The sequence below is a fragment of the Netta rufina genome, assembly GCF_964035555.1.
Source record: "Netta rufina genome assembly, chromosome: 1".
In the NCBI taxonomy this organism is placed as follows: domain Eukaryota; kingdom Metazoa; phylum Chordata; class Aves; order Anseriformes; family Anatidae; genus Netta; species Netta rufina.
Genome location: NC_140123.1, coordinates 164,360,963 through 164,386,292, shown reverse-complemented (window position 1 = coordinate 164,386,292; position 25,330 = coordinate 164,360,963). Strand labels below are relative to the sequence as shown.

General features: G+C 46.0%; 1 protein-coding gene and 1 long non-coding RNA gene across 2 annotated transcripts; one reads left to right on the top strand and one right to left on the bottom strand.

The window, feature by feature from the left end:
- The first annotated feature begins 1,018 nt into the window (after positions 1–1,018).
- On the top strand, positions 1,019–18,270 carry TEF (TEF transcription factor, PAR bZIP family member). Its single transcript, XM_084299870.1, has 5 exons — positions 1,019–1,231; positions 6,368–6,691; positions 8,145–8,365; positions 8,934–9,145; positions 11,108–18,270. The coding sequence occupies exons 1-5, from the start codon at positions 1,042–1,044 to the stop codon at positions 11,127–11,129; spliced, it is 969 nt and encodes a 322-aa protein (XP_084155996.1). The 5' UTR covers positions 1,019–1,041; the 3' UTR covers positions 11,130–18,270.
- On the bottom strand, positions 14,344–23,479 carry LOC311217646. Its single transcript, XR_014619054.1, has 3 exons — positions 23,387–23,479; positions 14,617–14,758; positions 14,344–14,480 (listed from the first exon to the last, which is right to left on the bottom strand). It is a non-coding gene; the product is annotated as an uncharacterized lncRNA (long non-coding RNA).
- Between the last annotated feature and the right edge of the window lie 1,851 nt (positions 23,480–25,330).

The window sequence follows — 25,330 nt, the reverse complement described above, 5'->3', positions numbered from 1 at the left end:
CGTCTCGTGGGAGGAAGCGGGCCCCTTTCTGCCACCGCATGAGGGGCATGTCCCTGCCTTGGCATGCGTGGCCCTGCTGGGCTTTCAGAGGGAGGCTGCGCACCCTTTCCTCTGGCCTCACGCACCGCTCTGCAGCAGGCTTGCTGTGGCCAGCCCTGCTGCGGCAAGAGGCAGCGGCTGCCGCCGGGAGAAGCCTTGCAGCTGCGGTGCCAGCCACTTCTGTCAGCTCGTTCCTTCTGCAGGAGCTCCTCTGCATCTGCCTGCACTCTCGGGGCTGGACTCGGCCAAATGTACTGCGTGTGTGCAGCTTAAATCCCAGCGCGGCTGGGGCGGGGGGGGGGGGCTGAACGCCCAGCGCTGAGGTGCTGAGGAGAACCGGCGGATCACGAGAGCTGGGAGCCCGCCCGGCCCCTCCTCGCCTCTCACCGCTATGTAGGGCAGCGGGAGATTAAACCCCGGCCGGGAGCAGCGGGGCGGCTGCCGTGACAGGGCCCCCAGAGCCGCTGACGGGAGCGCTGAGGAGCCGCCGCCTCCCTCCCCTCAGCCCCCGGCCGTTAACGGTCTCCTCAGGGGGGGCACGATCGCTTCTGCGCATGCGCCACCGGCCCCGGCGCTCCCCTCCCACGCGCGCACCCCCCGCCCCGCTCCCCCCCCCCTCCCCGAGGAGCAGCTGGCGGTGACGCAGCGCCCCGGGAGGCGGTGCGAGGGGCGGGGCCCCGCATGCAAATGAGCCGCGCGGAGCCTGCCCTCGCACGTGCCCCGGCGGGCGGGGGGCGCGTGCCCGCGCCGGCCTCGGAGGGGCGGGGTGGGCGGGGCCTGCCGCCGGGGGACCAATCCCGGCGGGGCGAGGCGGCGGCGCTCATGAATATTGAAGCAGGCGGGCGGCGCGCGTGCGCAGTGCGCGGCTCGCGCGCCGTCTCCGCTCCGGCTCGGCGCTCGGCGCTCGTCGTCGGGGCCCGGGGAGCCGCCGCGCGCCGCGACCGTTGGCGACCGTTGGCAGCCGTTGGCAGCCCGGCAGGCGCCCGCCGCCTCACGGGGAGTATGCCCGGCCGCGCCCCGCACCAGGAGGCGGCGGCGGCGGCTGCGGCGGCGGCTGGGGGGGGAGCGGAGCCCACGGCAGCCGGGGGCAGCGCGGGGGCCGGCGGGCGGCAGGAGCAGCGGGGCCTGCCCGGGGCCTTCCCGCTGGTGCTGAAGAAGCTGATGGAGAACCCGCCGCGGGACGCGCGCCTGGGTGAGCGCGCGGGGGCGGCGGGAGCGCGCGGCGCCCCCCTTCCCCTCCTCCTCCTCCTCCTCCTCCTCCTCCTCCCCCTCCCGGTTCCCCCCCCCCCTTCCCTTCCCTTCCCGCCCCGCGCCTCAGGGGCGGGCCCCGCCGGTACCGGGGCGGCCGCCGTGGAAGTGCCGGCCGCGGGGCCCGGGGGCTGCCCTGCGTGTCTCGGTGCCGTGTGGTTTCTCGCCCGGCAGCGGCGGGGCCTTTCCGAGCCTCGTTTCGGTCCCGAGGGGGGGTCGGGGCTGTCTCCGTGGCTGTCAGGCCCAGCGTGCTGGCGTCTCGTAAAAATGAGGCCTTGCAGTGAGGAGTTTTAGGGCTGGCAGTAGTTTGGGGGAGCCTCAGCACATCACATCCAGCACAGACCCTAGCGCCAGCAAGGTTGGTGAGATCTTTCCTAGTCAGGATCCCAACCAAGATCCATTGACTGTATGCCTAACATTACCCAGCACCATGTAAACGTGCTCATCTTCTGGCTCCATCAAATATTTTTCTCATTTCTGCCTAATATATACATATATATATATATATATATATATAGTCAGCAGCTGGTAAAGGCTTGGCCCTGTTGCTATGGCATGGGATGCTGCAGTGCACAGAACCTTGAATCTACAATATTATGGGGGTGCCGAGGTTATTGGCTTCACCCAGTCCTTTTCAGAGGTGACAGCGCTAGCAGGAATATCTGAAGTTAGTGTCTGGAAGCTGCGGCGGTAGCTGGCTGGGACAGGGGGACTTGTCCAGCATCATGTCATCTAGTGTATGCAGGTGTAAAATGTTAACACAAGTTTCATGTCTTGCATTGTTTTGAAGTTAGAAACATCCGATACTTTTCCTTTTACCAGATGACCCCATTCCAGCTTGGGGAGGTGCACAGCGTGACTCTCTCAAGTTCGCTAGTGGGTCTGTTGCATTTTGATTACCCCTTTCCATTCACGCTGTGGTGAAGTTCAGACTGTGCTCATTCTTAAAACTTCTCTGGGGACTTCTTTAAGTCCAGCTTGTACTATAACATTTCACGCTTAAGACTCATTGCCTTCTGTTTTTTTGATCTCTTGGTGCTTTTCTTGTTTGTGTATTTGCAAGACTTAGGGGGAGACACCTGTGTTAGCAGGAAGACACTCTTAATTTTATAAGAGCCTTGTAAATAAAACTGGGATTACTGACTTCAGAGGATCCTCCTTGTGGTTTTTGCTCCTTTGCAATACATTTTAAAGGCTTAATGATTTGCTTAAAAGCGGTGTGTTTTCAGCAGGCTTTCTGAGAAAGGGCCCTGTGCCACTTACCTGACATGCCTGTTGACAAAATCCAATTTTTCTATATTATTTTGAGAGAAACGGTATCAACTAGCTGCAGTTGTGTCCATTTATAGTCTGCACAAGCTACCTATGGGTTTTCCAACTGCCTTGGGTAATTTGACTACCCAGTAAGCAAGCAGGCTTTCTAATCCTTCTGAGCAACAGAGGAGGGCATCCAGTTCCAAATGAATGCCATCGTCTTGAATACTCTGCCATGCACTGAGTATATCTGACAGTGCTTGCTGCAGATTGTTCTCATGTGTAGTGCACGAGTTAAATAAAAGTAATAACAATAAAAACAAAAATCTGTGGGGTAAGGGAAGAAATTAATGCTCTGGAGCAGGAGTGTAGATCTTTCCTGTTAATAACGAGCTGCTGCATGCTCTCCAGTCCAAAGGATGCCTTAATCACCAGTTGCCTGCTGCTGTGGCAGGAGTGCCTCAACAACCGTCACATAATGGGCATCAGGAATACGTGACCCTATAACCCAGCTTGTTGCACTGTCACAAATGGGGCTGAAGGTCTATGGAAGCAGCAGCCTTAGTCTGTACAGTGTTTGCAGGATAATTTGACGATATATTGTCGAGGAAGGGGAAGTTTGTCAAAAAAGCTTGTGTATTGTTTGTGGCTGGGTGGCACTTGATAGTAGTGGCCAAAACGCCATGCCTTTCCTTGAGGAGAATCGAGGATGTAGAAAAAAAAGCTCTTTGCAGGTTGCTGCTTTTGGCCAAAATACCAGCATTTCCAACCGTTTGAAACCTTCAGTTTTCGTTGCTGAAATGACTTCACATAAACTAGTAACCTCTCTTTTAACAGCAGACATATGGGCTAGTTAATAGGTCACGGTAGCAGAATGAGGGGGCTAAATTGGACATGAGCTACCAGCTGTAGAACTACAGTCCAGATTTACCAGGGTGACCTTGAATCACTGCAAATGGAGCCTCTTAGGATACTGCAGCTCTGCTGTCAGGTAATACCTGTTTACCCTATAAATATCTTCAGAGAATTAATGTTTCAGGTCCCTGCGCTGGGGCAGGTGGGGACTTCCCCCTCAAGATGCAAGAAGTTAATTAGTGTTTCATTAGATATTGTGTATCCAGCAGGATGGTGTGCAGCAGAAATAAAAATTAAATGAATTGAAAGAAAGCCAGTGGGAAAATGTTACTGTAAAAAAGATGATGTGACAGTTTTATCTTTTTGTGTGTTGTGTTTGAAATACATGGGCACTTGATACACCTGCTAACAGCTGCTATTTTAATTTTGTTTCAGATATTGCTGTTAGAAGTGAGGGGGGAGAGAGAGTCAGCACAACTAAACAAAGACAGCACTGGGGACCTGGTATTTGCCCAGTTCTCAATGTGTAGCAAAAGGGGGGAAAAAATGATGGTCTCATGTGAAGAAAGGGTCTAATTTGGTGTGAGCTAGGGACAAGAGCAGGAGGAAGTTGGAAGGACCACAGGGTTTTTTTTCAGGGTACTGAAGTACAGCAGGATGATGGTGCACATCTAAAACGTGCCGAAAGATCTAAGAGCCACACGTGCCAGCGGTATAGTCTATGGGCATCCATCTTCCGAAAAACACTTACCAGCTTTATGTTGTGTCTACTAATTACCAAAAGTTTCTTTTCTAATGCAATGCCTCAAACAGAGATGTTGCAAAACAAAAGCACTGCTGGCTTGTATTAAAACTTGCATAGTTTATAATGGAGTACTGTTGTTTTTAAGACTAAGCAGCGATTTTTTTTTTAGTTGACATTTTGACTCAACATTCACAAGTTGTTTATCACGTTGATTAAAAAATAAAGTGATTTACAAAGAAGTTACTGTCACTTGCATTTCTTTTGGTGATGCCCTTATTAGGATACTGTCCACAATCCCCAGTGCAAATCTCAGTTGTTTTGCTGGGCAGTATGCAAACCTTATGGAAATGCACAATCCCAGAATGAGAAGCTTGATGTAAAATGGCTATTGTGATCTGGTGGGGTGTGCTTCACTAGTAAGTGACATCATCTTTGTGCGTGAAGCAGAGCAGACACCATTTCCTTGCTAGCTTCAAGTAGAAGCTATTTAGAAGCATTTAGTTGATTTGGATTGTGACCGTTAACCTACACATTTGCTGTGCACAAGCAAAAGGTAGGAGGGTTAATAAAAAGAGGTTTATGGCAGGGATAGGCTTTGGGAGATAAAAGTTGGGAGGCAGCAGTGTGGAATTACAAGGGGGAAGACCCACAGCTGCAAGGACATGATGTTAACAGAGCTCAGATCCAGAAGCTGCTGGTCTGAATTTAACGTGCTCTTTAGGCACTTGCTGTTAGTCTCAAGCCTGTGGCTGGTAAGTATTTTCTCAGATGCTTTAGTTTAATTTATGAATCTTCTATTGTATAAAATGTTCAGAGTATGGTAGATTAACATGATAATTTACTTTGTGTGGCAGTGCTGTTCTTTAAGCCATAAAAAGCTCTTTCAGTTTCAGTTCTATACCAGCTAAGGCAACAGCAGAGGGAATGCCAATTCCATCAGAACAGGTTTTATATAAATAGGATTTTCTGATTTAGAGCAGAGTTTCACCTCTCTCCCACCCCCAATAAAGTAGAATACTCCTTTGGTCTAGGCTGGCTGCAATACGCTGCCCTATTGCCAAAGGATTATGCGTTTTGTCAGGAAAACTGGAGATCCCAACTGGTCCGCTGTGCATCCCTGCAGCCCTTGATCCCTCAAACCGGATAGCTGTCCATTTCTGGGATAAGGCACCATTCCCAGCTGCTGTGGGTGCAACTGGTGGCCACTCCTTTTGATGGCAGTGCTGGCTCGAGTAGTCCCAGCCCTGGCGCTGCTGCTGCAGTGCCTCCTTGCAGTGCTGGTAGAACTGCATGGCTACACGGAGAACTGGATCAGGAAAACGACTTGGATTTTTTTTTTTTTTGCCAGCTTATTTTTGTCTCTTAAATTATGTAATTATTCTATAACTTGAGTTTTCTGCTTGGAGGCTGTCCCAGACGATTGTTAAGATTCAGTAGCTATGGGGAACGTAGAAACAGCCATTTTTCTGTGTTTTGTGCCCTGTAGCATAGTAAATGGAGAATTTCATCAGTCTTTTGTGGCTTGGGGGTGGGGTGTGGGAGTATGCCTTATTAGACATCTCCCCAAAGAGTAAAAATTGTGTGTACTCTGAGCTATCTATAGCGAACAGCATTTGGAGCTATTACTTTGTGTGGACATGCTGAGTCATTTGGGAAAGAAATGCATCTAAAATCCTGAACAATAGTGGTCCGGGTCTCTGCTGTGCTGTGGGCATTTGAACTAATTTTCAAATGTAATTTGAAAATCCATATTTTGCTCTTTTTTGTATCTAAATTATTCTTCTGCATCTTCTTTCTCTTGTGTATAGAATAAACTGTTCTGCTTCCTCGGAGTCCTCTTAATGGCTTCCACTGTAATCCTACTTACAGACATTCACTTCCCCATCTTCCAGGACAAGTCTGTTTCTAAAAACAAAAGCTATTTTGCAGTGACTAGTGAATAATAAGCTAGATGCAGCGTTATATCACACTTGGGTAAGTTATCACAGCAATGATAATCAATCTGTAAGGCTACTCAAATATCTGTGGTCCAGCCATCGCAGGGAGCCAGAGCGCTGCATACTGAGCAGAAAGGAATGTTGCCTTTCAACATCTGCATTTTCAGATTATTTCTGCCTCGTGACCCACAGTTTACTGAATTTCCTTTCCTGGGATTTTTGTTTGACTCTTAAACCTTGGGTCTGTCCTGTGTTGCAGCTTGTACAGTGACCTACTTGTATCTTTCAGATAAAGAGAAGAAGATAAAGCTTGAGGAAGATGAGGCAGCAGCTGCCAGCACTATGGCAGTCTCGGCTTCCCTTATGCCGCCCATTTGGGACAAAACTATTCCTTATGATGGAGAGTCTTTCCACCTGGAGTACATGGATCTGGATGAGTTCCTCCTGGAGAACGGAATTCCTTCCAGCCCTACTCACCTGGATTTGAACCAGAATCCACTCTTGCCTGTGGCTGAGCTGGAAGGAAAGGAGTCTGCCAGTGCTTCCACTGGTTCTCCTGCATCATCCTCTTCCACTGCAGTTTACCAGCAATCTGAAGCAGCCTCCAGCACAGGTAGATGGAATAATGTGGGGCTTTGAGGGATATTTGTTGTTCTGCTGTCGAAAGGTACCTCATTGGATCAAAGAGGAGATGTGCTAACCCATCGGTGTTAGCTGTAGCAGGTTATGTAGCTCAAAATGTGCTCAATTTAGAGCTCAGTCCGTCTGTCAATTCATGAAGATGCTGCCTCTCTTCTTCCTCAGTCTCCCTCCTGGAAAAGTGAATTAGTGTCTGTGATTCTGCAGTCTCATTCTCTTTTTGAAATCAGAAGAACTGGAATGCCAGCATAAGGAATTTACTTTTTTTGGTGTTGCTCATTTGGTGGGAAGCTGGGTCTGTGGTGAATGTAGTTGCTCAGGTTATGTTGTAACAGAGTTGAGAGTTTGTGACAGGTCATTTGTACTGCTTTGGCTTGGTTTGCTTGGGTAAACTTGTGCTAACAATGTATTTCAAATAACAATGCTTAGAAAAAATAACAAAGCAGTTCTTTGCTAGCCTGTGAAACAGGAGAACTGACTTTTGGAAAAGGTTTGTTAATGATGCAGTTTGGTGTTCTGTGTTGCTTTGAAGAGGGAAGGGAGAAACAAAACTATGTACTTAAATGGTACTAGGAAACTTCTACTTTTCGTGAGCAGTATGGAGATCTTTCCTATTAAAGAATTTAACGGCTCAGTTTGCTCCAGACCCGAAGTTTAAACATCATAGCCTGTAAATGTGCACAGTGCTACTTCATGAGCAGGGTTTACAGAAAGCATTTTGCTGAGGGCCCCTTCTTCAGAACCTGTGAGAAGAGCAAACTGTGGTACTCCTTCAGTAAGACGTAAGGTGTGGGTTTTTTCCAGGTGGTGTATGAAAAGACTTATTCATTGATCCCTACTTCAAATTGCACTGACAATTGCAGTTCACATTTACGAAGTTTGTAAGTGATATATAAATATGATAAAGTTCATATGAATGCTGTGTCAGGCAACTTGTTGGGGATGTTTCTGTTTCCATGCGGCAAGGAAATAGCATACTATGGCATTTTTAGCAAACCTACTTTTGTTTAGTCCTTTAGAAATGCAGTTATCTGACCTTTGAAGGTCCGAGGGACTGCAGGTTTTGGGCGAGCTTGTTTCCATGATGTTTTCTAAGGCACTAAACTCGGGCTGATACAAATTTCTTACTTAAAGCTTGCCACAGCAATGTTAATGTGTGCTCAAGTACACAAAGCATGCTGAGGAAGTCTTAGATCTTGTCCCACATCTGTCTACTCATGTCTGTTAGTCTGGCAAATGTTCCTGGAGCTTATTCTTACGTGGACCGTGTAATTTCTCTCTGTAAGAGAGCACCTGTTAGAGAAATACTGAGTAATAATACTACTAAATGCCACTACATACTAGCAAATAGTAGATGCCCAACTTGGTTTCTGAGTTAATTCTCTTCACCCTGCTGAACGTGTTGTAACTTCTCCTGTTTTTGCCAGAATCCCCACTGCAGAATGAGCGAAATACACCCAGCCCCATTGATCCTGACTGTGTAGAAGTTGAGGTGAATTTTAACCCTGACCCTGCTGATTTAGTGCTGTCCAGTGTGCCTGGTGGTGAGCTCTTCAATCCTCGCAAGCACAAGTTCACTGAAGAGGACCTGAAACCACAACCGATGATTAAAAAAGCAAAGAAGGTTTTTGTCCCAGATGAGCAAAAGGTAACAGATTTATTACTGCAGACTTCTCTAGGGCTTGATCAAAGTTTTTCACTCTTTGACCAAACACTTTGACATACAAAGGTAATGTGCTATACCTACCTGATCGGACAGAAGCATTGCCAAGAATAGAACTGGCAAGTCAGCTGCTGTTCTTGCTGTTTTGCTGGCTTAATATCGTGAGATAATTACTGGGCAGGAGCAACTTAAAGTGCTGTACACAGGAGTTAGAAGAACTATCAAGTCGCAAACTCATCAGCTGCACTTTTGAAGGCCAGTGTATGTATCTGACCAGCATTATGCGTGATCCAGCTGTAAGCAGCCCAGACAACAGGATATGCTTTGCATGGAAGCTCATTCATGAATTGAAACTAAGTAAAGGGTGCGTTTCAGTTGGACAGCTCAGTAGCCAAGTCTTAATCTCCCTAGTTCTAAGAGTTAATTTTGTTTGTCTTAAAGCAAGACTTGTGTGGGGATGAAATCTTACATAAACTGATACGTAATGTCAGGTTTTATAACTGATATAAAATGTCAGGTTGGCATCTTTTTCCTTTTTTTATTTTTGTTACAGGATGAAAAATACTGGACAAGGCGAAAGAAGAACAATGTGGCAGCAAAGCGTTCCCGTGATGCTCGGCGATTAAAGGAGAATCAAATAACAATCCGTGCAGCCTTTCTTGAGAAAGAAAATACAGCCCTGAGGACGGAGGTTGCAGAGCTGCGCAAGGAAGTGGGGCGATGCAAGAACATTGTTTCTAAATACGAGACCAGATACGGACCCTTGTAAGCACACCCCTTTTCATTGTTAGGGCTCCTTGTTTTAGCCTCTTAGACTTCTCTGCTTTCTGTAGAGACTCAAATAAAGTTTTGGAGGCTTTGCCATTTTGCTTATATACAAAAAAAAAAAAAAAAAAAATCTGTTGGCACAACTTGTTCAGGCCCTTTCCTGATCATGTTGCCCAAAATCTTAGTGTCCATAGTTACAACTTTTTTTTTTTTTTTTTTTTAACACTGATAGAGCACTTTCTGATGTCGTACAAGAGAACAGATTCACCTGTCTGGAGGAATATATGTGGATCCCTCCTGACGGGACAGGGCTTTTGCTTTCTGTTCTAATCTCCTTTTTTTAAATGGAGAAAGAGCCTAAGGGATTCTGGTCCTTGCTTCTTTTTTTTTTTTTTTCTTTTTTTTTTTTTTTTAATCAGAAAAAAAACACCTCCTGCTCTTTTCTACCTGTGTGCCCCTCTCCCCAGTCAAATTGTAAAATATAATTTTAAGATACAAATAGATGTTGCTGGGCAGCATCATGAAATTGTTTCCTCTCCCATTTAGAGGCACTAGAAAGCACCTGTTGTGTAGAACTCCGTCCCTGTTGAAGAGGGATGGAGGAGTCTTTAGGACAGGGAAATATTTGATCTCTTGTGGAAATTGAGATATCTCTACCGTAATGAATGTGTTATGTAGACCAGAGTTAGTGCAGTGTTGATAAAATACTGCTCAAACCTCTTTGTAGGTTCTAATTCTTGATAAATTCCAGAAACCTAGGATAGAGAACAGTAGGGCATCTCTCACTTGACAGATATGGACAAAATAATTTGCTGTAGGTTTTAGGCTGTGTTCCTACATCACCCCTTCTTTTTCCCCTGAAGAGGGACTTCATTCTTGAACTGCTGATGAAGCAGCATGTGCATCCTGGCTGAGGAGTAACAGAGATGATGCCATTTAGAAAAAGAGGTCTGGCTCATTGGTGTGAACCTTGAGGCCTATCTGTTAAGGAATTGCTAGTACCTTTTTAAATTAAAAAAGGGACTAAACCATCTTTTTCCAAAGCATAAGAAACAGAAACCAGCCACTGTTACTTTACTGCACCTTACCTGTTGTACAAAGGCTTTTGTTTTTTTGTTGTTTCGGTCCTTTGCCTCATGAATACACTATGGAACAAGCTACGCCCACTCTAAACAGGAACAATTTACCTCACTATCTCCTGTGTAGCAACATATCTGGACTCTCCATGCCTGCTGGTACTCTCTCCAGCATGCTTCTTGTTACAAAATTAGCATACAAGACTTGCCCTCTTGGAAGTAATCCATTCTCAGCACCAAGCGCTGCTTCAACAGTATGTGGTGTTAAAAGAAAAATATGTTGTGTGATGGTGGGACCTTCTCCATGACCTCCAACTGCAAGAACCAGAAGCCTTAAAAAGAAGTATTTGTCTAGAAGTCCTCTTAATAAGGAAAGCTATCTTAAGATTTAAGATAGTGGCTATGTCAGAACTTTTAGGCTATGCTTCCTGGGCTGATGCTTGCATTAGGGAGTAAACATGGGGTAGAAGATGTTGAGGGTAGTTTTCCAGTTCCCTTCTTGAAATCTGAAAAGAATACTAAGAAAAAAAAAGAGGGTTGTTTTTTGGTTCTAAAGACTTTTTGCCTAGCTTGTCTTTTAAACATAATGGGGAAATTGTTATGAATTTAGACCAATTGTGTGTTGACTTCTTTAAGAAGTGGAGAAGCAGGCTAATCCAGAACACTTAAAGTAAATGTATGCTTTGATCTGTCTCCCCCTCTGTTATGTTCTAATTTGACCAGAGTGGCTCTTCATGCAGCGTTGGTCTAATTTCTTTGAAACGTATGAAAAATTGTCACCCTTTCAGCAGGGGTTTTTCTTTCACAGGGTGGTGTGTGGTGGTGATGGTGGGAAGTATGTTATAAATAAATTGTCACACTTAACACTTTGCTTTGTTTAAAGTGACTTATCTGATTCCGAGTGATGCAACTTTAAAGACTTTTAAAAACAAAGAAACTAAAAAGCACACATGAATCGCCAGTCTTCAGAGTGAGCAGTGAAATCTATGAGGTGTCCCAACACAAACAACTGACGATGACCCTGCCTGCCTGCTTTCCTGCAAGTACCCCATCCGAACTACCCAGGGCTGGGCATGATGAAAAGTGCAAAGTCTCTTTAATTCTGTATATGGCTTTCTTATCTGTCTTTCTCACTGTAACTATGAACTACAACAATAAGCTAGCTTACTGGGGTTTTGTCAAGATGCTCAAAGTTCATGTCTCAAAGTCTGTTGACAGCCTATGTGAATAGTGACTCTGTTTTGGCACTTGAGTGGAAGAAAATAGAGAGTTTTAAATGGAAGTGTCTGTATATATTAAGAACTGCTATATTTTAAGACTTTTTTTTTTTTTTTTTTTTTCCTCTGCAGTAGAGTAAGTTGTACCTAATACTGCAGCTCACTTCTGGTACAGCGTAGCATCTTGTGGAGTACTGTGAGTGCAGAATCAAAGACACCAAGAAAACAGCAGTCTGTGATGTGTAAGACTTCCAGTGCAGAAAAATACAGCAGATGTACTGAAACAATCCAGAAAGCACCCCAGTGTGCCATACAAAGAGGGGTAATTAACCTATATCTAATGACCTGTGTAACAGTAAAAACACTGCTGTAACCCGCCTTTCCCTTTTTTCAAGGCTCAATTTCTTTAATAGTCTCTTGCTAAAAGAAAATCTATTTCTCTGTAATGATTTAGCAATCACGGAAAAGGTGCTAGTCTGAGCTGCTGATCCCCATGTCTTTTGGCAGTCTGAGACTACCAAATGAGTATTAGCTCCAGCAAAACAGTGGCTATTAGCTGCCATGCTACAGTTTTCCGTCTCCTGACTACATGAGAAGTGCAATGGTGAAAGAGTACTTCATCTGTTTGATAAATCCAAAACAGCCACTGATTTCACAGCGTTACAATGCCCAGCTGAAGTATCAGGGCCCTTGTGCTGGTGTGCAGGAGTAGACGAAAGCTTGAGCAGCTGATGGGGATGTTTGCTGTGTGTAGAAGATGGAGAAAGTAGGTGGAGGTTCCTTTCTAAGAGCTTCATCAGCCTAACAACAACCTACATTTATATCTAGGAAGGTTAAGAGCAATAACTTTGCATTTCTGGGATGGTATGGGGCCCTGCTCGTAGCTAAGATGAAGCTTGTAAGATGGGAGTGAAAGTACAGTGTATTTATGCCTGGAGATCGATAAACAGAATACATCTCATGAAGAAGAATCCTAAAAGCTTTCAGAAGCACAAGTGCCCAAGTTACTGAGGCACAGCTAGTTACCAGCAAAGCTTGACACTATCGAATTGAACAAGTATTCTGAATTAGCATTTACCCAAGAGATTCCACCCTTCTTTTCAGAGCAGAAAGGCAATGAGAAAAAGATGGAAAACAGCAAATAATGTTGTGAACTTCATTTGAAAAAAAAAAAAAAATCAAAATCCAGAATTCATAACTAGTTTTTTGAAGGTATAACCTTTGTAAAAGGCATCTACGTTAAATGTACTTACTGACTTATTATTTTTAATGGACCATGTTCTGACGTCAAGAAAGTATTTTTAACTTTTTTGTTAGTTACAAAATTATATTAAGTGTACAGTCATAACTTGCAATTCTAAAGTTCTGAGGTGATCTTTGGGTATCATCCTCAGACAGGTGAATAGTTAACTCCATGTTGCTGAAATGTCAGCATATATAACTACCTGTAGCAAATATTGCAAATTTGAACTGATACTTCTGGTAGTACCTTTTTTTTTTTTTTATTTTGGTGGTAAAGGCCATGCCATGAATCTTTTTTAAAAATACTGACAGCATGTAAATATAGCAACTCTTTTTCCATTTATCACTTCTAAATTTTCAGTTGGCTTTGGCTATTCTTAAAAGTCATGCTTCCTGCTTAAATCAAAGTTAAGGTATATTGTAACTGGGCAAGGAGTTGCTAGTCCTTCAGTTGGGTCTTGCTGTCTTACTGCTTTAGGAACATCTTTTAAACACATATATTGTATACGGGATTTGGCTTTGCGGTATACTATGCTATTTTAACAGCAAAATATTTGGTGAGAGTAGTATGTGCAATTCTATTGTTTTTTTCCTGTTGTATCAAAAGTTTATACAATGGAAACCACCAGTGGATGTTCATTAGATGTTTTTTTTCTTTCACAGAAGACTGTTAGCAAATTATTGTACTTCCCTGTAGAACAGTACAAATCTGCACATTCTGTGATTGTCTCTACAAGTTGCAAAACTGGAAAATAACACTTCAGTGTGTGGTTTAACTCCTATAGTGGGAGATTTTTTTAAGAAGGATCTTCAATGGTAGATGAGAAGATAGTAACTACAAAAGGAGCGTAGGTATTTCCAGACAAAAAAAAATAATAATAATAATGTGCAGTGCTGATTTCCTTTCTCAGTTTTTGCAGTCTCAGGAAGTCAAGCTTACTGCTTCAGAGCATGCTGCTCCTTTCAGAATTATTATCTAATAATCATGTTTCTTTGACTAGGATGGCTATCCTGTTTGTAAGTGATAACTGGGATGCATTTCTCACAGTGATCGTAAGACCAATATTCTTTTAGCTCAGTTTGTGTTAAAAGATGCTGAATTGGCACCGTTAGTCTGAAGTTCTCTAACCTTGGGACGTGCTCTGAGGCTGCAAGTGTGCCTGATGCCAGTGTACCCCATTCCATCCATCAAAGGGACCATCTCCAAGGGGAGGGAATAAAGGGAATGCACCTTTTGGCATCACTGCAGGGATTGCCATTAAAGGGAGCAGTTTTCACACGTGTACATTCATACCAAGCAGCCATTGCACAGCACTAGCTTTCAAAATTCATAAACCATTGATGAGATGTTGGCAATGTGTTGTCTTATTTTACAGAAGAAATTGACTATGAATAAGTGATGAATACACTTGATGCAGTATTGTTTTCATACACAGTCTTCTAATCTACACAGTTAGATTTCCTTGTAATAATGCATTTTTGTACTTAAAAATTCCCAAAGAGTTAAATCTTTTACCTGTTGCCACAATCTGCTCCTACTGAAGCTAGTAACAAAGATCTCGTTAACTCCTACTGGGGGGGAAAAAAAAGCTTTATTCCATTGTGGTGAACATGAAGTTGTAGCAAGCACTGGAGTTATGGATATCTTTGCTTTACTCTGGAGCATTGTGTGCTGGGATCAGATGGATGTACGTCAGATTGCAGGTGTAATGTTGGTAAACTGATCCTGTCACTTGTTCATTCATAGAGTTTTGGTGTTCAGACAATCTGAAATCTGTTTCCTCACTCCTGCGTGGACTGGGTGGAAAAAAAAAATGTATTATAAGCTTGTGCTGGGAGAAGGAATGCTTGTTATTTTTTTAAGAACGTTGTATGGCTTTTTGCAGGTTTTTTGGGTAACACTTTCTGTAATTCTGGACAATTTTCCACTTACCTGCTGTGCTTTTTGAAAGCCCAAGGTATCATAGCTGTAGAAATCACTTCCAGTGTTACCTGCAGGTTTGCTACTAATCTTACCAAATTTATTTCAAGTCGCGAGGTATAGTGGAAGGCTAACAGCAACAGCTTTGGGAATACTGTAAAAAAAAAAAAAAAAGCCTACTTATGTGTGTGGAGGGGAAATATATATATTTTTAAGACAGCAGAAATAGTGGACTATATATATTTTTTTAAGACAGTAGAAATAATGGACTTGCACAGAAGACAATATTGCTGCTTAGCCTTGCAAACCTCTTCAGCATAACATGGCTTTCTTCCTTGTGATCAGATGCCTTCATTTTTAGTGAGAGTGAAGGCATCTTGGACCTTTATAAAAACCCAGATAGGATTTTGTTCATCCTTACTGTTTCTGCTAATAAGCACAAGATGAGAAATGCAAATCTTAATGCATAAATCTTTTTTTAGTAAATCGCATCTAAATCCATAAGCAGCAAAATAATTAATGCTAGTAATTAATGCCTTTGCATTACTACAAGATACTGGCCAGCTTTCTAGATTTTCAGGTAATTACTCTGACGTGTATATCTGCCACTGTAACACAGTGAAGATGGATAAACGTGCAACAAAAGACTAGGAAAAGGGTAGAAAGAATAAGCTTAACTAAGCTTCTGTGGAGATGCTAATATAATGCTAACTGAGAAATTATATTTTAATTTTTGATAATGCAGATTTGTCATACAGAATGTTATTTTTAGTTTGGTAGTATACTGTCCCCTAGTAAGTCCCTTTTGGAATGCAGACTTCTTAACATTGAAGCAGCCACAGGGGAAACGGAATCATTTGAGGAAGATACACATAGAGATAACCATAAGTATACCTGGCAAGTGCAGCAAAGAATGAAAGCAGGAAAATAAGAGTACTGCAAGATACTGACCTGAATCAGATTGCTAAAACGGAAGCCTTGCTGTTTACAATTCTATAGCAATTTGGGTCCCCTGAGTTTAGCATCATAGAGGAGAGAAGTACTTGCTGAGGTTTTGGAATCTCCTTTTCTTGATCTCATTTCCACAGTTCAGAAGAAAGTGAAAGGAATATATAGATAGGGAGGAGAGTTACTGCAGAAAGGCATGAAAAAAATTGCTGTTGCTTGAGCGAAGTGTGCTGTTGCACTGGGACTTGAGCTGCCCATGTGAACTGATAGTGCTGTGTCATGAGGGAGTTACTATCTGAGGCCCCAATATTTTAAGGCCTCAATTCTGGTATCAGTTCTGCATGGGATGAGCCCGATATCAGTAGAGAGCCATGTGGATTTCACAGGATCTGTTCTTGAACGTGAAGCTCTGCCCAGGCAGTCAGCTGCAGAATTGTGTCCTTAACACACTGTCAGTTGTAGTTATAAGGCTGTTCATATTAAATGTAAGTTGGGTGCCTGTTACATAGCCAAAACCCTTGTTACTTCATTTTCCCAACTAAGGCATGAGCAGAAGCCCTTTGCTGTACAACATCTGTAAAAAAAAAAAAATGTACTTCACATACATCTAGTAAATTAAGGCATGTGATTTTGGTCTGTGGGTCTCAACAAACTTTGCTTGTGTACCTGCCTGAATGTTTCCTTAGATCTGCAGCTATGTCTCAGTGAGAAGGTATGCTGGGATTTGTTTTCCCGAGGGAGCACAAGAGCAGCTCTCATCTGTAACACTGCAGGTGGCTGCTTGCTACTGGCCAGGATCATGGAAGGATGCATCCTCTTGCACTTTTATGTGAAGTTGTCTAAAATATGGTGATTAACATGATTATTGAAATACTGTATTTTGTATAACTTAGAACATGTAAATACACTTTTAAAACTGATCTGTTCTATGAAGTAATAAATAAGTGCTTCCATTGTAATACCTGAATATTGTTAATGCTTCATGTAGCTTGATTTGGGATTACTTTTTTTTCCTAGAGAACTACAGAAATCAAAACCAAGATTGATGTTGTGGAATTCTAGTCTAGTTGTGATTCTTTCTATCGAGAAAAACATGTTTTAAAAAATGAGCTACTTAAGCAGAGAAACTGAGAATTTGAGGGAACTGATTCTCGTCCAGTCTTTCTTTAATGGTAGTCACTGATGACACTGATAACTATTCTTCCCACCCCATTAGCTGACCAATTAATTTTGTTGTTTGTGAGTAGCATTTGGAAAGTGGCAATATTAAGTGACTCATAACACTTAGTGATTGAGGAAAAGTAAAGTGTTTTTTTAAAGTATTTTCTCTTTTGGCTTAAACAGCTCTGTCTCCATCCTTCAGACTGCAGCAAGTTGCAGTGAAACAGTGAGAGTGACTGTTACTGGAGCTCATTTGTAGCCTAGATGGTCTACATCTTACATACATTAGTTGTATTATGTGCACAGCTGACACAGGTATCCTGTCTTGGTTTGGAGAGAGAAAGTGATTAATGACCTGAGGTTTTGCTGAGTGCATGTTCACTGGGTGCTGCACAGCTGGAACTTTCATCAGCTTTCATGACCTGTTCTATCTTGTGTTAAAAGAAAAAAACAACAGTGGAGTGAGAATCGTGAGCAGTCTGCTAGGAAGTATGAACGCTTGGTTGTGGAGGAGGTGGCGAGGAGACTGGTCCGTTGGCCTTCAGCTAGGAGATCAGCCTGTGGTAATGCCTTCTCCAGCCATAACATAACTTCTTCGTCTCTAATGCTGCACTGGAGCAGTCTCCTATCTGGTGTCAGCTGCTTCTGCAGCATTCCATAAATGACAAAGCTACAGCACCTTTTGTAGTGGGCAGAGATGATGACATCTTCCTTCCCCCCACCCACCCATGTTTCTAGGCTATAAAATAGCTAAACGTATATGCAGGTTATTCAGAAAATTCTGTTCCTGTAAAGCTTTTTCAGAGGCATTCAGTTTTGAACTCAATAGTCTGAGGGAACTCCTACCTGCTAGATTTGGCCTGAAATTCTGTTTCCTCTTGGATAGAAATACTGCATTTGGCTTCGGACGTGACACTGATCTGTCCCAGTCATTCAGTGGGATGATAAATGTGCACAGTATTTATATAAAGATAATAAATTAATCTTAATTTTACTGCGTGTTAAGTTGCTTAATCTCTTGGGTATTTACTCCTTGAGGTTGTCTAAATTCCTACAAATGTAGCTGCTCTTCAAAGCAGTCCATAAAGTGCATTTGAGATCATTCTGACTGAAAGATTCTATAGGAATGAAAGAGATAATAAAGATTGTGTAGTGGCTGGGTAAAACTGTATTGCCGTAAGTGATTTTAATTTATATATGAATCTCTTGTCCCAAACTGCTTATTTTGTACATAAACCTACGCACTCCTGGCAGCTGATAGGTGAAAATAAAGGTGCTTAAACAGCAGTCTAATGAGGAAAGGGCATTTCACTGTTGCAGAGTTGATATTATTTTATATTTCCATTTATTACACTTTTTTAAATGTATAAACCACAGATTTGAATTCTCAAAGTCTTCAGCTTGGATTTTGTGAGTAGTTTAAATCCTCTCACCTCTCTGCTCATAACTGGTTTTTAAGAAAAAGAAAAGCTTTTGTTTAAAATTGTAAAATTTTGACTGTATTAAATTCTGTTAGTACCCTTCCTTTTTAAGAAATAAAATGTATATTCCACTACACTGAGATTCAGTAGTTTTGTTCTCTAGATAGCGTACTGTGTGCTGTACACCTCAACCTGCCAGCATTACACCTGCAATTCACATTAAAATTGATCAGCTGTGTCATGTCTACCACTTTCTGTGTTTAGTCTCTTGCTATTTCCCATGTGTTAACTAGTAGATGTGAAAGTAACAGGTATACCATTCCACCTCTTTTTTTTTTTTTTTTTTTTTTTTTTTTTTCCGAATGAATTGATTTCAAAAACATTGCAATGTTTATTATTATCCCCCCCCCACCCCATTTTCGGTCCTCCTGTAGTGACTCTATGTTGAGCTCTTACAGGCAGGGGGAGAAATCCCAACTAGTAGTTAGCTGCAGAAACTTTGTCCTTGTGTTGTCTGTTACTTTGGGGCTGACTACAGCCTTGAAATAATCAGAGTTTAGTTTTCTTTCTTTCATGGGAAAAAGCGGAGTTTAGAGTAAATAAATCTTGAATATGAGGACAGTTTTTTTCATTCCTTCCCTTTTTAACCTAGTGGAAAGGAGGAGTAAGAAATGCCTTCTATATGCTCGGTGTCTGACTGGAAAGGGCAGCTTCCAGAGAAAGATGTATTCAGTTTCCTTGGCCTCTTATGGTCTGTAATAATTCTACCTGAGATTTACGCACTCAGGGAAGATGAGACCACTGGCATTGTAGTGCATCTGGAGTGTTTTAGCGTATCGAGAAAATACAGCAAGATAGTTTGGTTCTTTGCTTTTGTTAAAAGTATTTTTTTTATGGTTAGTGATGGGGGGCACAGGTAAGAAGGCAGTCGTATTTCAAACAGGAAGGACGAAAGGGGGGAGATGGGATTTCTGATCCAACCGTGCAGGCAGGGATTTAATCCACATGGGTGTTCATCACTGATAATTTTCTGACATTTGAGGGAGGGAAGAGGTATCTAGTCAAGGCATTGTGTAAGGTCCATGAAGACTGGTTCGGCCTCTTGTTCGTCAGGATAATCTTGAAATGTATACGTGAAGATGACTACCTGCAACCTACCGTGGTGGATTAGCAAATAAGTTCATATAATTTCGGAGTGGGAAGAAAGTGCAAATGAGTTGCTGCTCTCTGGCTATTTTCCAGAGCCACGGAATGATTAGTGACTCAGGCCTTTTGTGCATAAAAGCTAAAAGCTGTTTAGAGGGAGGAGCCTGACCTGTACCATGTACCGAAGGTCAAGGACGTGACCTGGCCAAATCAAGGAATTGCAGCAGAAACTGAGTGGATACAACGGTGTGTTGGATGTATCCTTCTGGCGTTTCTTGGCCTTAATACTAGAATCAGTGGAAGATATTCAGTGTTTGTTCTCTGTTATGAGAACAGCTGGCAGCAGCATGAATGTTGTGCATTATGCAGTGCCTTCTTTTCGGGGAGATTGTATGTTCTCTAGGGTGGGTGGGGGGTGAGTTGATGAATGTGCCAACTCTGCACATTGTATTGCTAGTTCCCTTCAGGAAATGAAAGTGCTTTCTCTTGTTTGTAGCTGTTAGTGATCTGAAAGATGGAAAAAAGGCAACATCTTACTTAGCCTCCTTCCTGTCCTGTGCTGAGGGGAAGCTGCAGACCTCAGGCCTCAAACCGTGTTCCTTTTTGTTCCTTCTGTCCTGCTCTGCTCCTACTTGCTCTTGGTTGTGGCACATGGTTAGATGTGTCCAGCAAAGAAAACATTTTAAGTATCTTCCGTGGCTTTCAAATAATAAAACTCTTAAAGCTGGGACGCCTGTTGGGCTGTGAGAGGCAAAAGTGCCTAGGCAGCAAAAGTGATTTCAACTTCCACTTGCCCCTGAATTCCCCTTCAGTCGTTTTATGGCATTGTAGCCCTGTTCAAACAAGAAGAATGGAATCAACCAAGACCAGGCTGAGACCTTCCCTGCTGATATCCAAAGCTGGGAGGCAGCCCACTGTGCGGAGAAGTAGCAGGACCTGCAGCAGGGTGGGCATCCCAGCTGCTAGGTGGAACATTGTTGGAGACTCTGTGTATATACCAGGCTCCCCAGCCAACGCTACCTGTGGTATGACAGCACAGCCCCTCACCTGTCCTGGAAGGGGAAACAGAGGGGATGGTGACACGGTTGTGGAAAGAGGCCTCAGAGCAGGACGCTGTTGTTTGCCCTGCCCGAGATGCCAGGAGGAGAAGGCAGTTGAGAGAAGTGGGGAGGGAGATCAGTGCTGCGTGGGAGACCCGAACAGGGTTGAGGAATGAAAAGGCAATGGAAGGAAATGGAGTGAACCAGTCAGGAGAGATTCAAGCCAGAAGTTGGCCGTTTATGTTGGTGTGTGGAGCAGGGCTGTCCCAGGAAATAATAGCAAAAAGGCAACATGGGTTGTTATGCAGAGTAGAAGGAAATGCACTGGCGGTATTCCAGATGTGGCAAGAAGTGAGTTCATGTACCTTTTCCCTCTTGTGCTTGCTCACAAGTTTAATAAGGTCAAAGCTGACTCTTGAATGCCTTAATCCTGAAATTTGCTTCCAGCCTGTGAGAAAACAGGCTCAGCAACCCAGTCCTGCTTGAGCCCTGGAGCAGCAAGCCTTTGAGTGAGCCCCACAGAAGCAGTGTGCTGTGGCAGGAAGCCTTGTAGCCAGCAATAGTGAGGGGCCAGATGTCTGCACTGCCCCACTCCAGACTTTTGTGCACACCCATGCCACTATGCTTCTCAGCCAGCTTGTGCTTGAGAAAGCTGCCTGTGAAAAGCTGCTTCCTCCCAAGGAGCAGCTGCTTCAGCCAGCTTCAGTCTTTGTAGTCAGCACATTAATTTTATCCTGCTGGCTGCTTGTTTGCTCCTAAAGCATTATGTTATCTATATATATGTGAAATGCTTAAACTGAGGAGAAGTAGCTTCCTTAGCATTCTCATAGACTGATACGCGGCCTCAATTAAGCAAGCAGTGGGTGCTCCAGTGCAACACTCCTCTTTGGGACACTGCTACAGCCCAGGAAAAGGTACCACTTGCAAAGCCATCTCGCGCTGAAGCTAAGCTTGACTCGGTCAAAGTACAAGCCTACAGGCCTCCTGTGGGACATGAGGTTTTTGGCCTTGCTGCATGTGCCTTCCAGGTGGCTAGGACCTGTCTTATGTGCTTGCTGCCTCACATAGCACAAGTCCCCCCAAAATCTGTGAGATCAGGACAATTTGCAGAGCCAAGGACGTGTGCCATACAAGTAGCTTCACCACACGGAGAGCTCACTACTTTTAGTACTCCCGAGGCCTGCTGACCCAAAATGGTTCCTGGGAATGGATGAATATCACATTGTTGTGGTGTGCCACCATTTGGGGGGGCAGAAAGTGTCCATCAGAGCCTGGCGTGGGGGTGCCAGACCTGGTGAGGGCCTCTGAGTGCCCTGTGGGCTGGGACACAGCATGGTCTGCAGCAGCCACTGCACGCTGTGGGCTTGCCACCCTCATTGACAGTGCAGAATTGCTCAAAAAAAGCAGAGCTGCTTCCTCTGCCTGTGCCCATCTGTTTGATGACAGGGGGAATTGGTATCTTCAGCCCTTCCAGAGCTCCGCTGTCAAATACAGCTATCCTGAGATGTGCCCAGGTGTGGTGTTTTCACCCCTGTCCACGTCTTCACGGGCAGCGAGGAAGAACCAGAGCTTAGACTTGTTTTTCAGGGCATCTCCTGCGTTGTTATCCAGCAAGGCCAGGCCTGAGCCATAGGTTAACGCATTTTAACATCCCCCTGGTGTCCCTTCCCATGACAAGAGGTGGCAAGAGATCCCCTAGAGCACCCCGGCCGCGAGGGAGCGGGCGCTGCCAAATGGCGGCGGGGTGGCGCCATGATGGCGGCCCGCCGGCAGGTGGCGATGGGGCAGCGCGCAGGGCCCCGTCAGGAGCCGAGGGGAGCCGGGCGGCTGCGGGCAGCGCCGGGGCTCGCAGCTCGGGGCGGCTCTGCTGGGAGCCCTGCCCTCATCTGTGGGCTCGCTGCCCGTGTCCGGGCACAGGGCACGCTTGGCCACTTTGTCCTGAACGCAGCCCTTGCTGCCCACCGTCACGCTTCGCGCTGCAGGGTGCGAACGTGGCGCAGGGGAGAGCAAAGGTGTCTGCAGCGACCCCGGTCCCGCAGCGGGGACGAGGCAGCCACGGGCTCGCAGAAGGGCTCTGCTCCCCGCAGTGAGCAACTGCCCAAGCTCCCCAGGCAGCCCCAGCACACCAAGCCCGAGGGAAATGCCTTCCTGGCCCTCCAGCTGGCTTTGTCTTGAGCCCGTGGGCAAAACAAACCAACACACCCAGCGCGTGACTAAGAGCCCTCGGCAGCAGCCCTGCTCCTTCCCCGTGCCTCACCCAACCCCTGTGGCTAGCCCTGGCCGGGGAGGTTACAGAGGTGAAGGAAATGAAACAGTTTCCTAAAAACCCAAAAGGCAGAGAGGTGACCTCCTCTTTGCCTCCTCAAGGATCCAGGCGGACACGGAAGCAGAGTCACACATCACCTGAAGAGGATGTTACACACCGAGGTTTCAGCTCTGTACCTGGCCCTCTGGGGACCGGCCTGGGGACACAACTGCAGGCTTTATTTCAGAATTTCAGACGTGGATGGCTCATTCCTCAAGAGGAATCTCTCTCCCCCTGCCATGCAGTCACTACCAGCCAGCCGCGTTTCTTAACTAGGCTTCTGCCCACCTTCCAGCCTGCCAGGCTGTCACAGGATTTTATACCGTGGCTGGCTAGGAACTTCTTTCTAATTTTAAGTCTCAATGTATTTATGATCCACATGAGCTTCTAGGAGTATGGGTGAGACTGTTGTCCTAGCATGTATTTATGATGCACAGAGCATATCCCATCTCAGCCTTTCCTGTTTTAGACTAAGCAAGCCATGCATGCACAATGGCTGCTTGCCAAATTCCCCTTCCCCTAATGGTTGGGCTCGGTACCTGTCACGGGTTAAATCCACCCTTCCTGAAGACGGATGGTTAGCCCAGCCTCTGCAATACTGTCTGAAGTGGTTTGTCTCACCAGAAAATTCTTTGCTAGGCACGTCCTTGAACTTAGTACCTCCATGCGGAGCCCAAGTTGCATACACAGTAGCTTCTACCTCTTGTCCATCTGGTCCAACCATCCACCTCCCACCAATATTGCCCATTAACATTGCCTACCACAGTCGGCAGGAGACAACCCACAGGGCTGTGTCAGGCGCCGTACGCCCCTGCTCTGGGCTGTCTGTCTCTTGCCCTCTCTCTGATGGAAAGGGTGGCACTGGGGTCTCACATTTCCACATGACAAGATTTTTTTTTTTCCCCTTGAGATCCCCTCCACTTTGCTTGGAGGGATTGCGATAACCTGGCAGCTGGAGGAGGAGGGAGTGACCTTTCTAAAGTTACAGGGAGAGAACAAGGCAGGGGAGGCAAGAAGGAGCATGGGGGCTGAAGGAGAGGTGGGAAGGCAGGGGAATATTTATGGGTGAGGAGAGGGGCTGGAGAGGAAGGGACATAGCATGAGGGAGGTGGAAGTGTGCAGTACAGAAGGGCTGGGGGAGGATGCTTCTGCCAGGTACCACCAACCCTCTGCTCATTCCTTTGTGGCAACGGGAGGCCTTGCTCAGGAGTGGCTTAGCAGAGCCACCGGCACCAATTGCCCCTGCATGGCTAGCCTGGACTGAGGCTGGGGCTGAAGGAAGAGCTGGGAAAGGATGGAAAGGAGATGAAAAAAAAGTCCCCTTCTCATTTTTTTCAGCTGTCATACACCATGTGTGCATGACCCGAGGCCTCCCAGCTCCCGTTTGCACTGCAAGATACATAACAGGAGACACGCAGGCATGTCTGCAGGCTGGGAGCGACGTGACATTTACCTGGCGCATCCCAGCCCCCAGCCCTGCCAAAGCCAGGAGCAGATCGGAGCCGCCGAGCTGGCTGTGCTGCTTGAGGGGAGTGGGCTGTGGGAAGGGCTGGGGTGTCAGAGGGCAAAATATCACGCCTTGTCCCCAGGCTGGCCCTGTCTGGGCTTGGCGCTGCTCCACATGCCTTGTCCCTAGCTCTGGGGCAGCCCAGAGCCACGAATACTGCTGACTTGGGGCAATTCCAGAGCAAACAGGGCTGTGCGTGCGTGCGGTGGCAGGTCAGGAGGGCAGCGCCTCAGCCTCCCAGCCTATCTCCTGCAGAAACACCTCCACCCCTCCCACCTTCTGGCCAGGAACTGAGCCGTATGTCTGCTCGCTGCGGGATCCTCTTCTGCTTCCAAGGATCGCCGGCTTTCACGCTGCACGAGCCGGCAGCCAGGCCGCCTTGGGTAGCGCGTGAGTCACTGCAGGCCGGTTGCTTAAAGCGTGTCTCCCGAGTGCCAGCCACGTGCCTGCGCGCTGCGGGCTGAGGCGGAAAGCGCCATCGGGGCCTGGAGTTGACACCTGGAGGGCCGAGCCACCCGAATTGTTTCCAAAACCACGAGCCCACCGTGCTGCCCAGGAGGTGCCCGTATTGCTCCCCATGGTCTGTCAGGCAGAGCGGGGGAGGCATCACCTGCAGCCGCTGCTGGCACTGGGGTGTGCTCAGCTTCTCCCGGTGCCGGAGCGGGAGCCAGAACCTCCTCCTGAAACCTCAGGCAGCTGCAGGCTTCCAGCAACTGTTAGGAAATGGATGTCTTCACTAGTAAATATTTATGGCATATTCTAACTACTCCCTGATGTTTTCCATTAGGACCGACATCCCAGAGCAATGAGTAAGCCCCAGCAAATGCCCTTCCTGGCTCAGCATCACTCAGCCCGGCCTGCCAAGGGGCCTGGCCTGTGAATGAGCACAGGCTTGGGGAAATTCCTCTCCCCCTGGCACCGACAGTGGCAGGGCTGCGCCACACAAGCCTCAGGTACTCGAGGTCCCGGGGACACGCCGGGGTTAGGCTGAGCGTCACCACCGTCCTGCCCTGCTGAGGCGAGAGCAGGCGCTGCCAGGGTATGGAGAAAGCAGCTCACCAGTGAGTGTGGTGTCCTGCCTGGCAGGGAGCGGAGCTGAAGGAGCAGGGCTTTGCACGGGGATCACCTGCGGAGCAGCGATATGGATGATCTCAGCTGTGTCTCCCTGTAAAAGGGGTTTCCCCTGGTCCACTCGCCC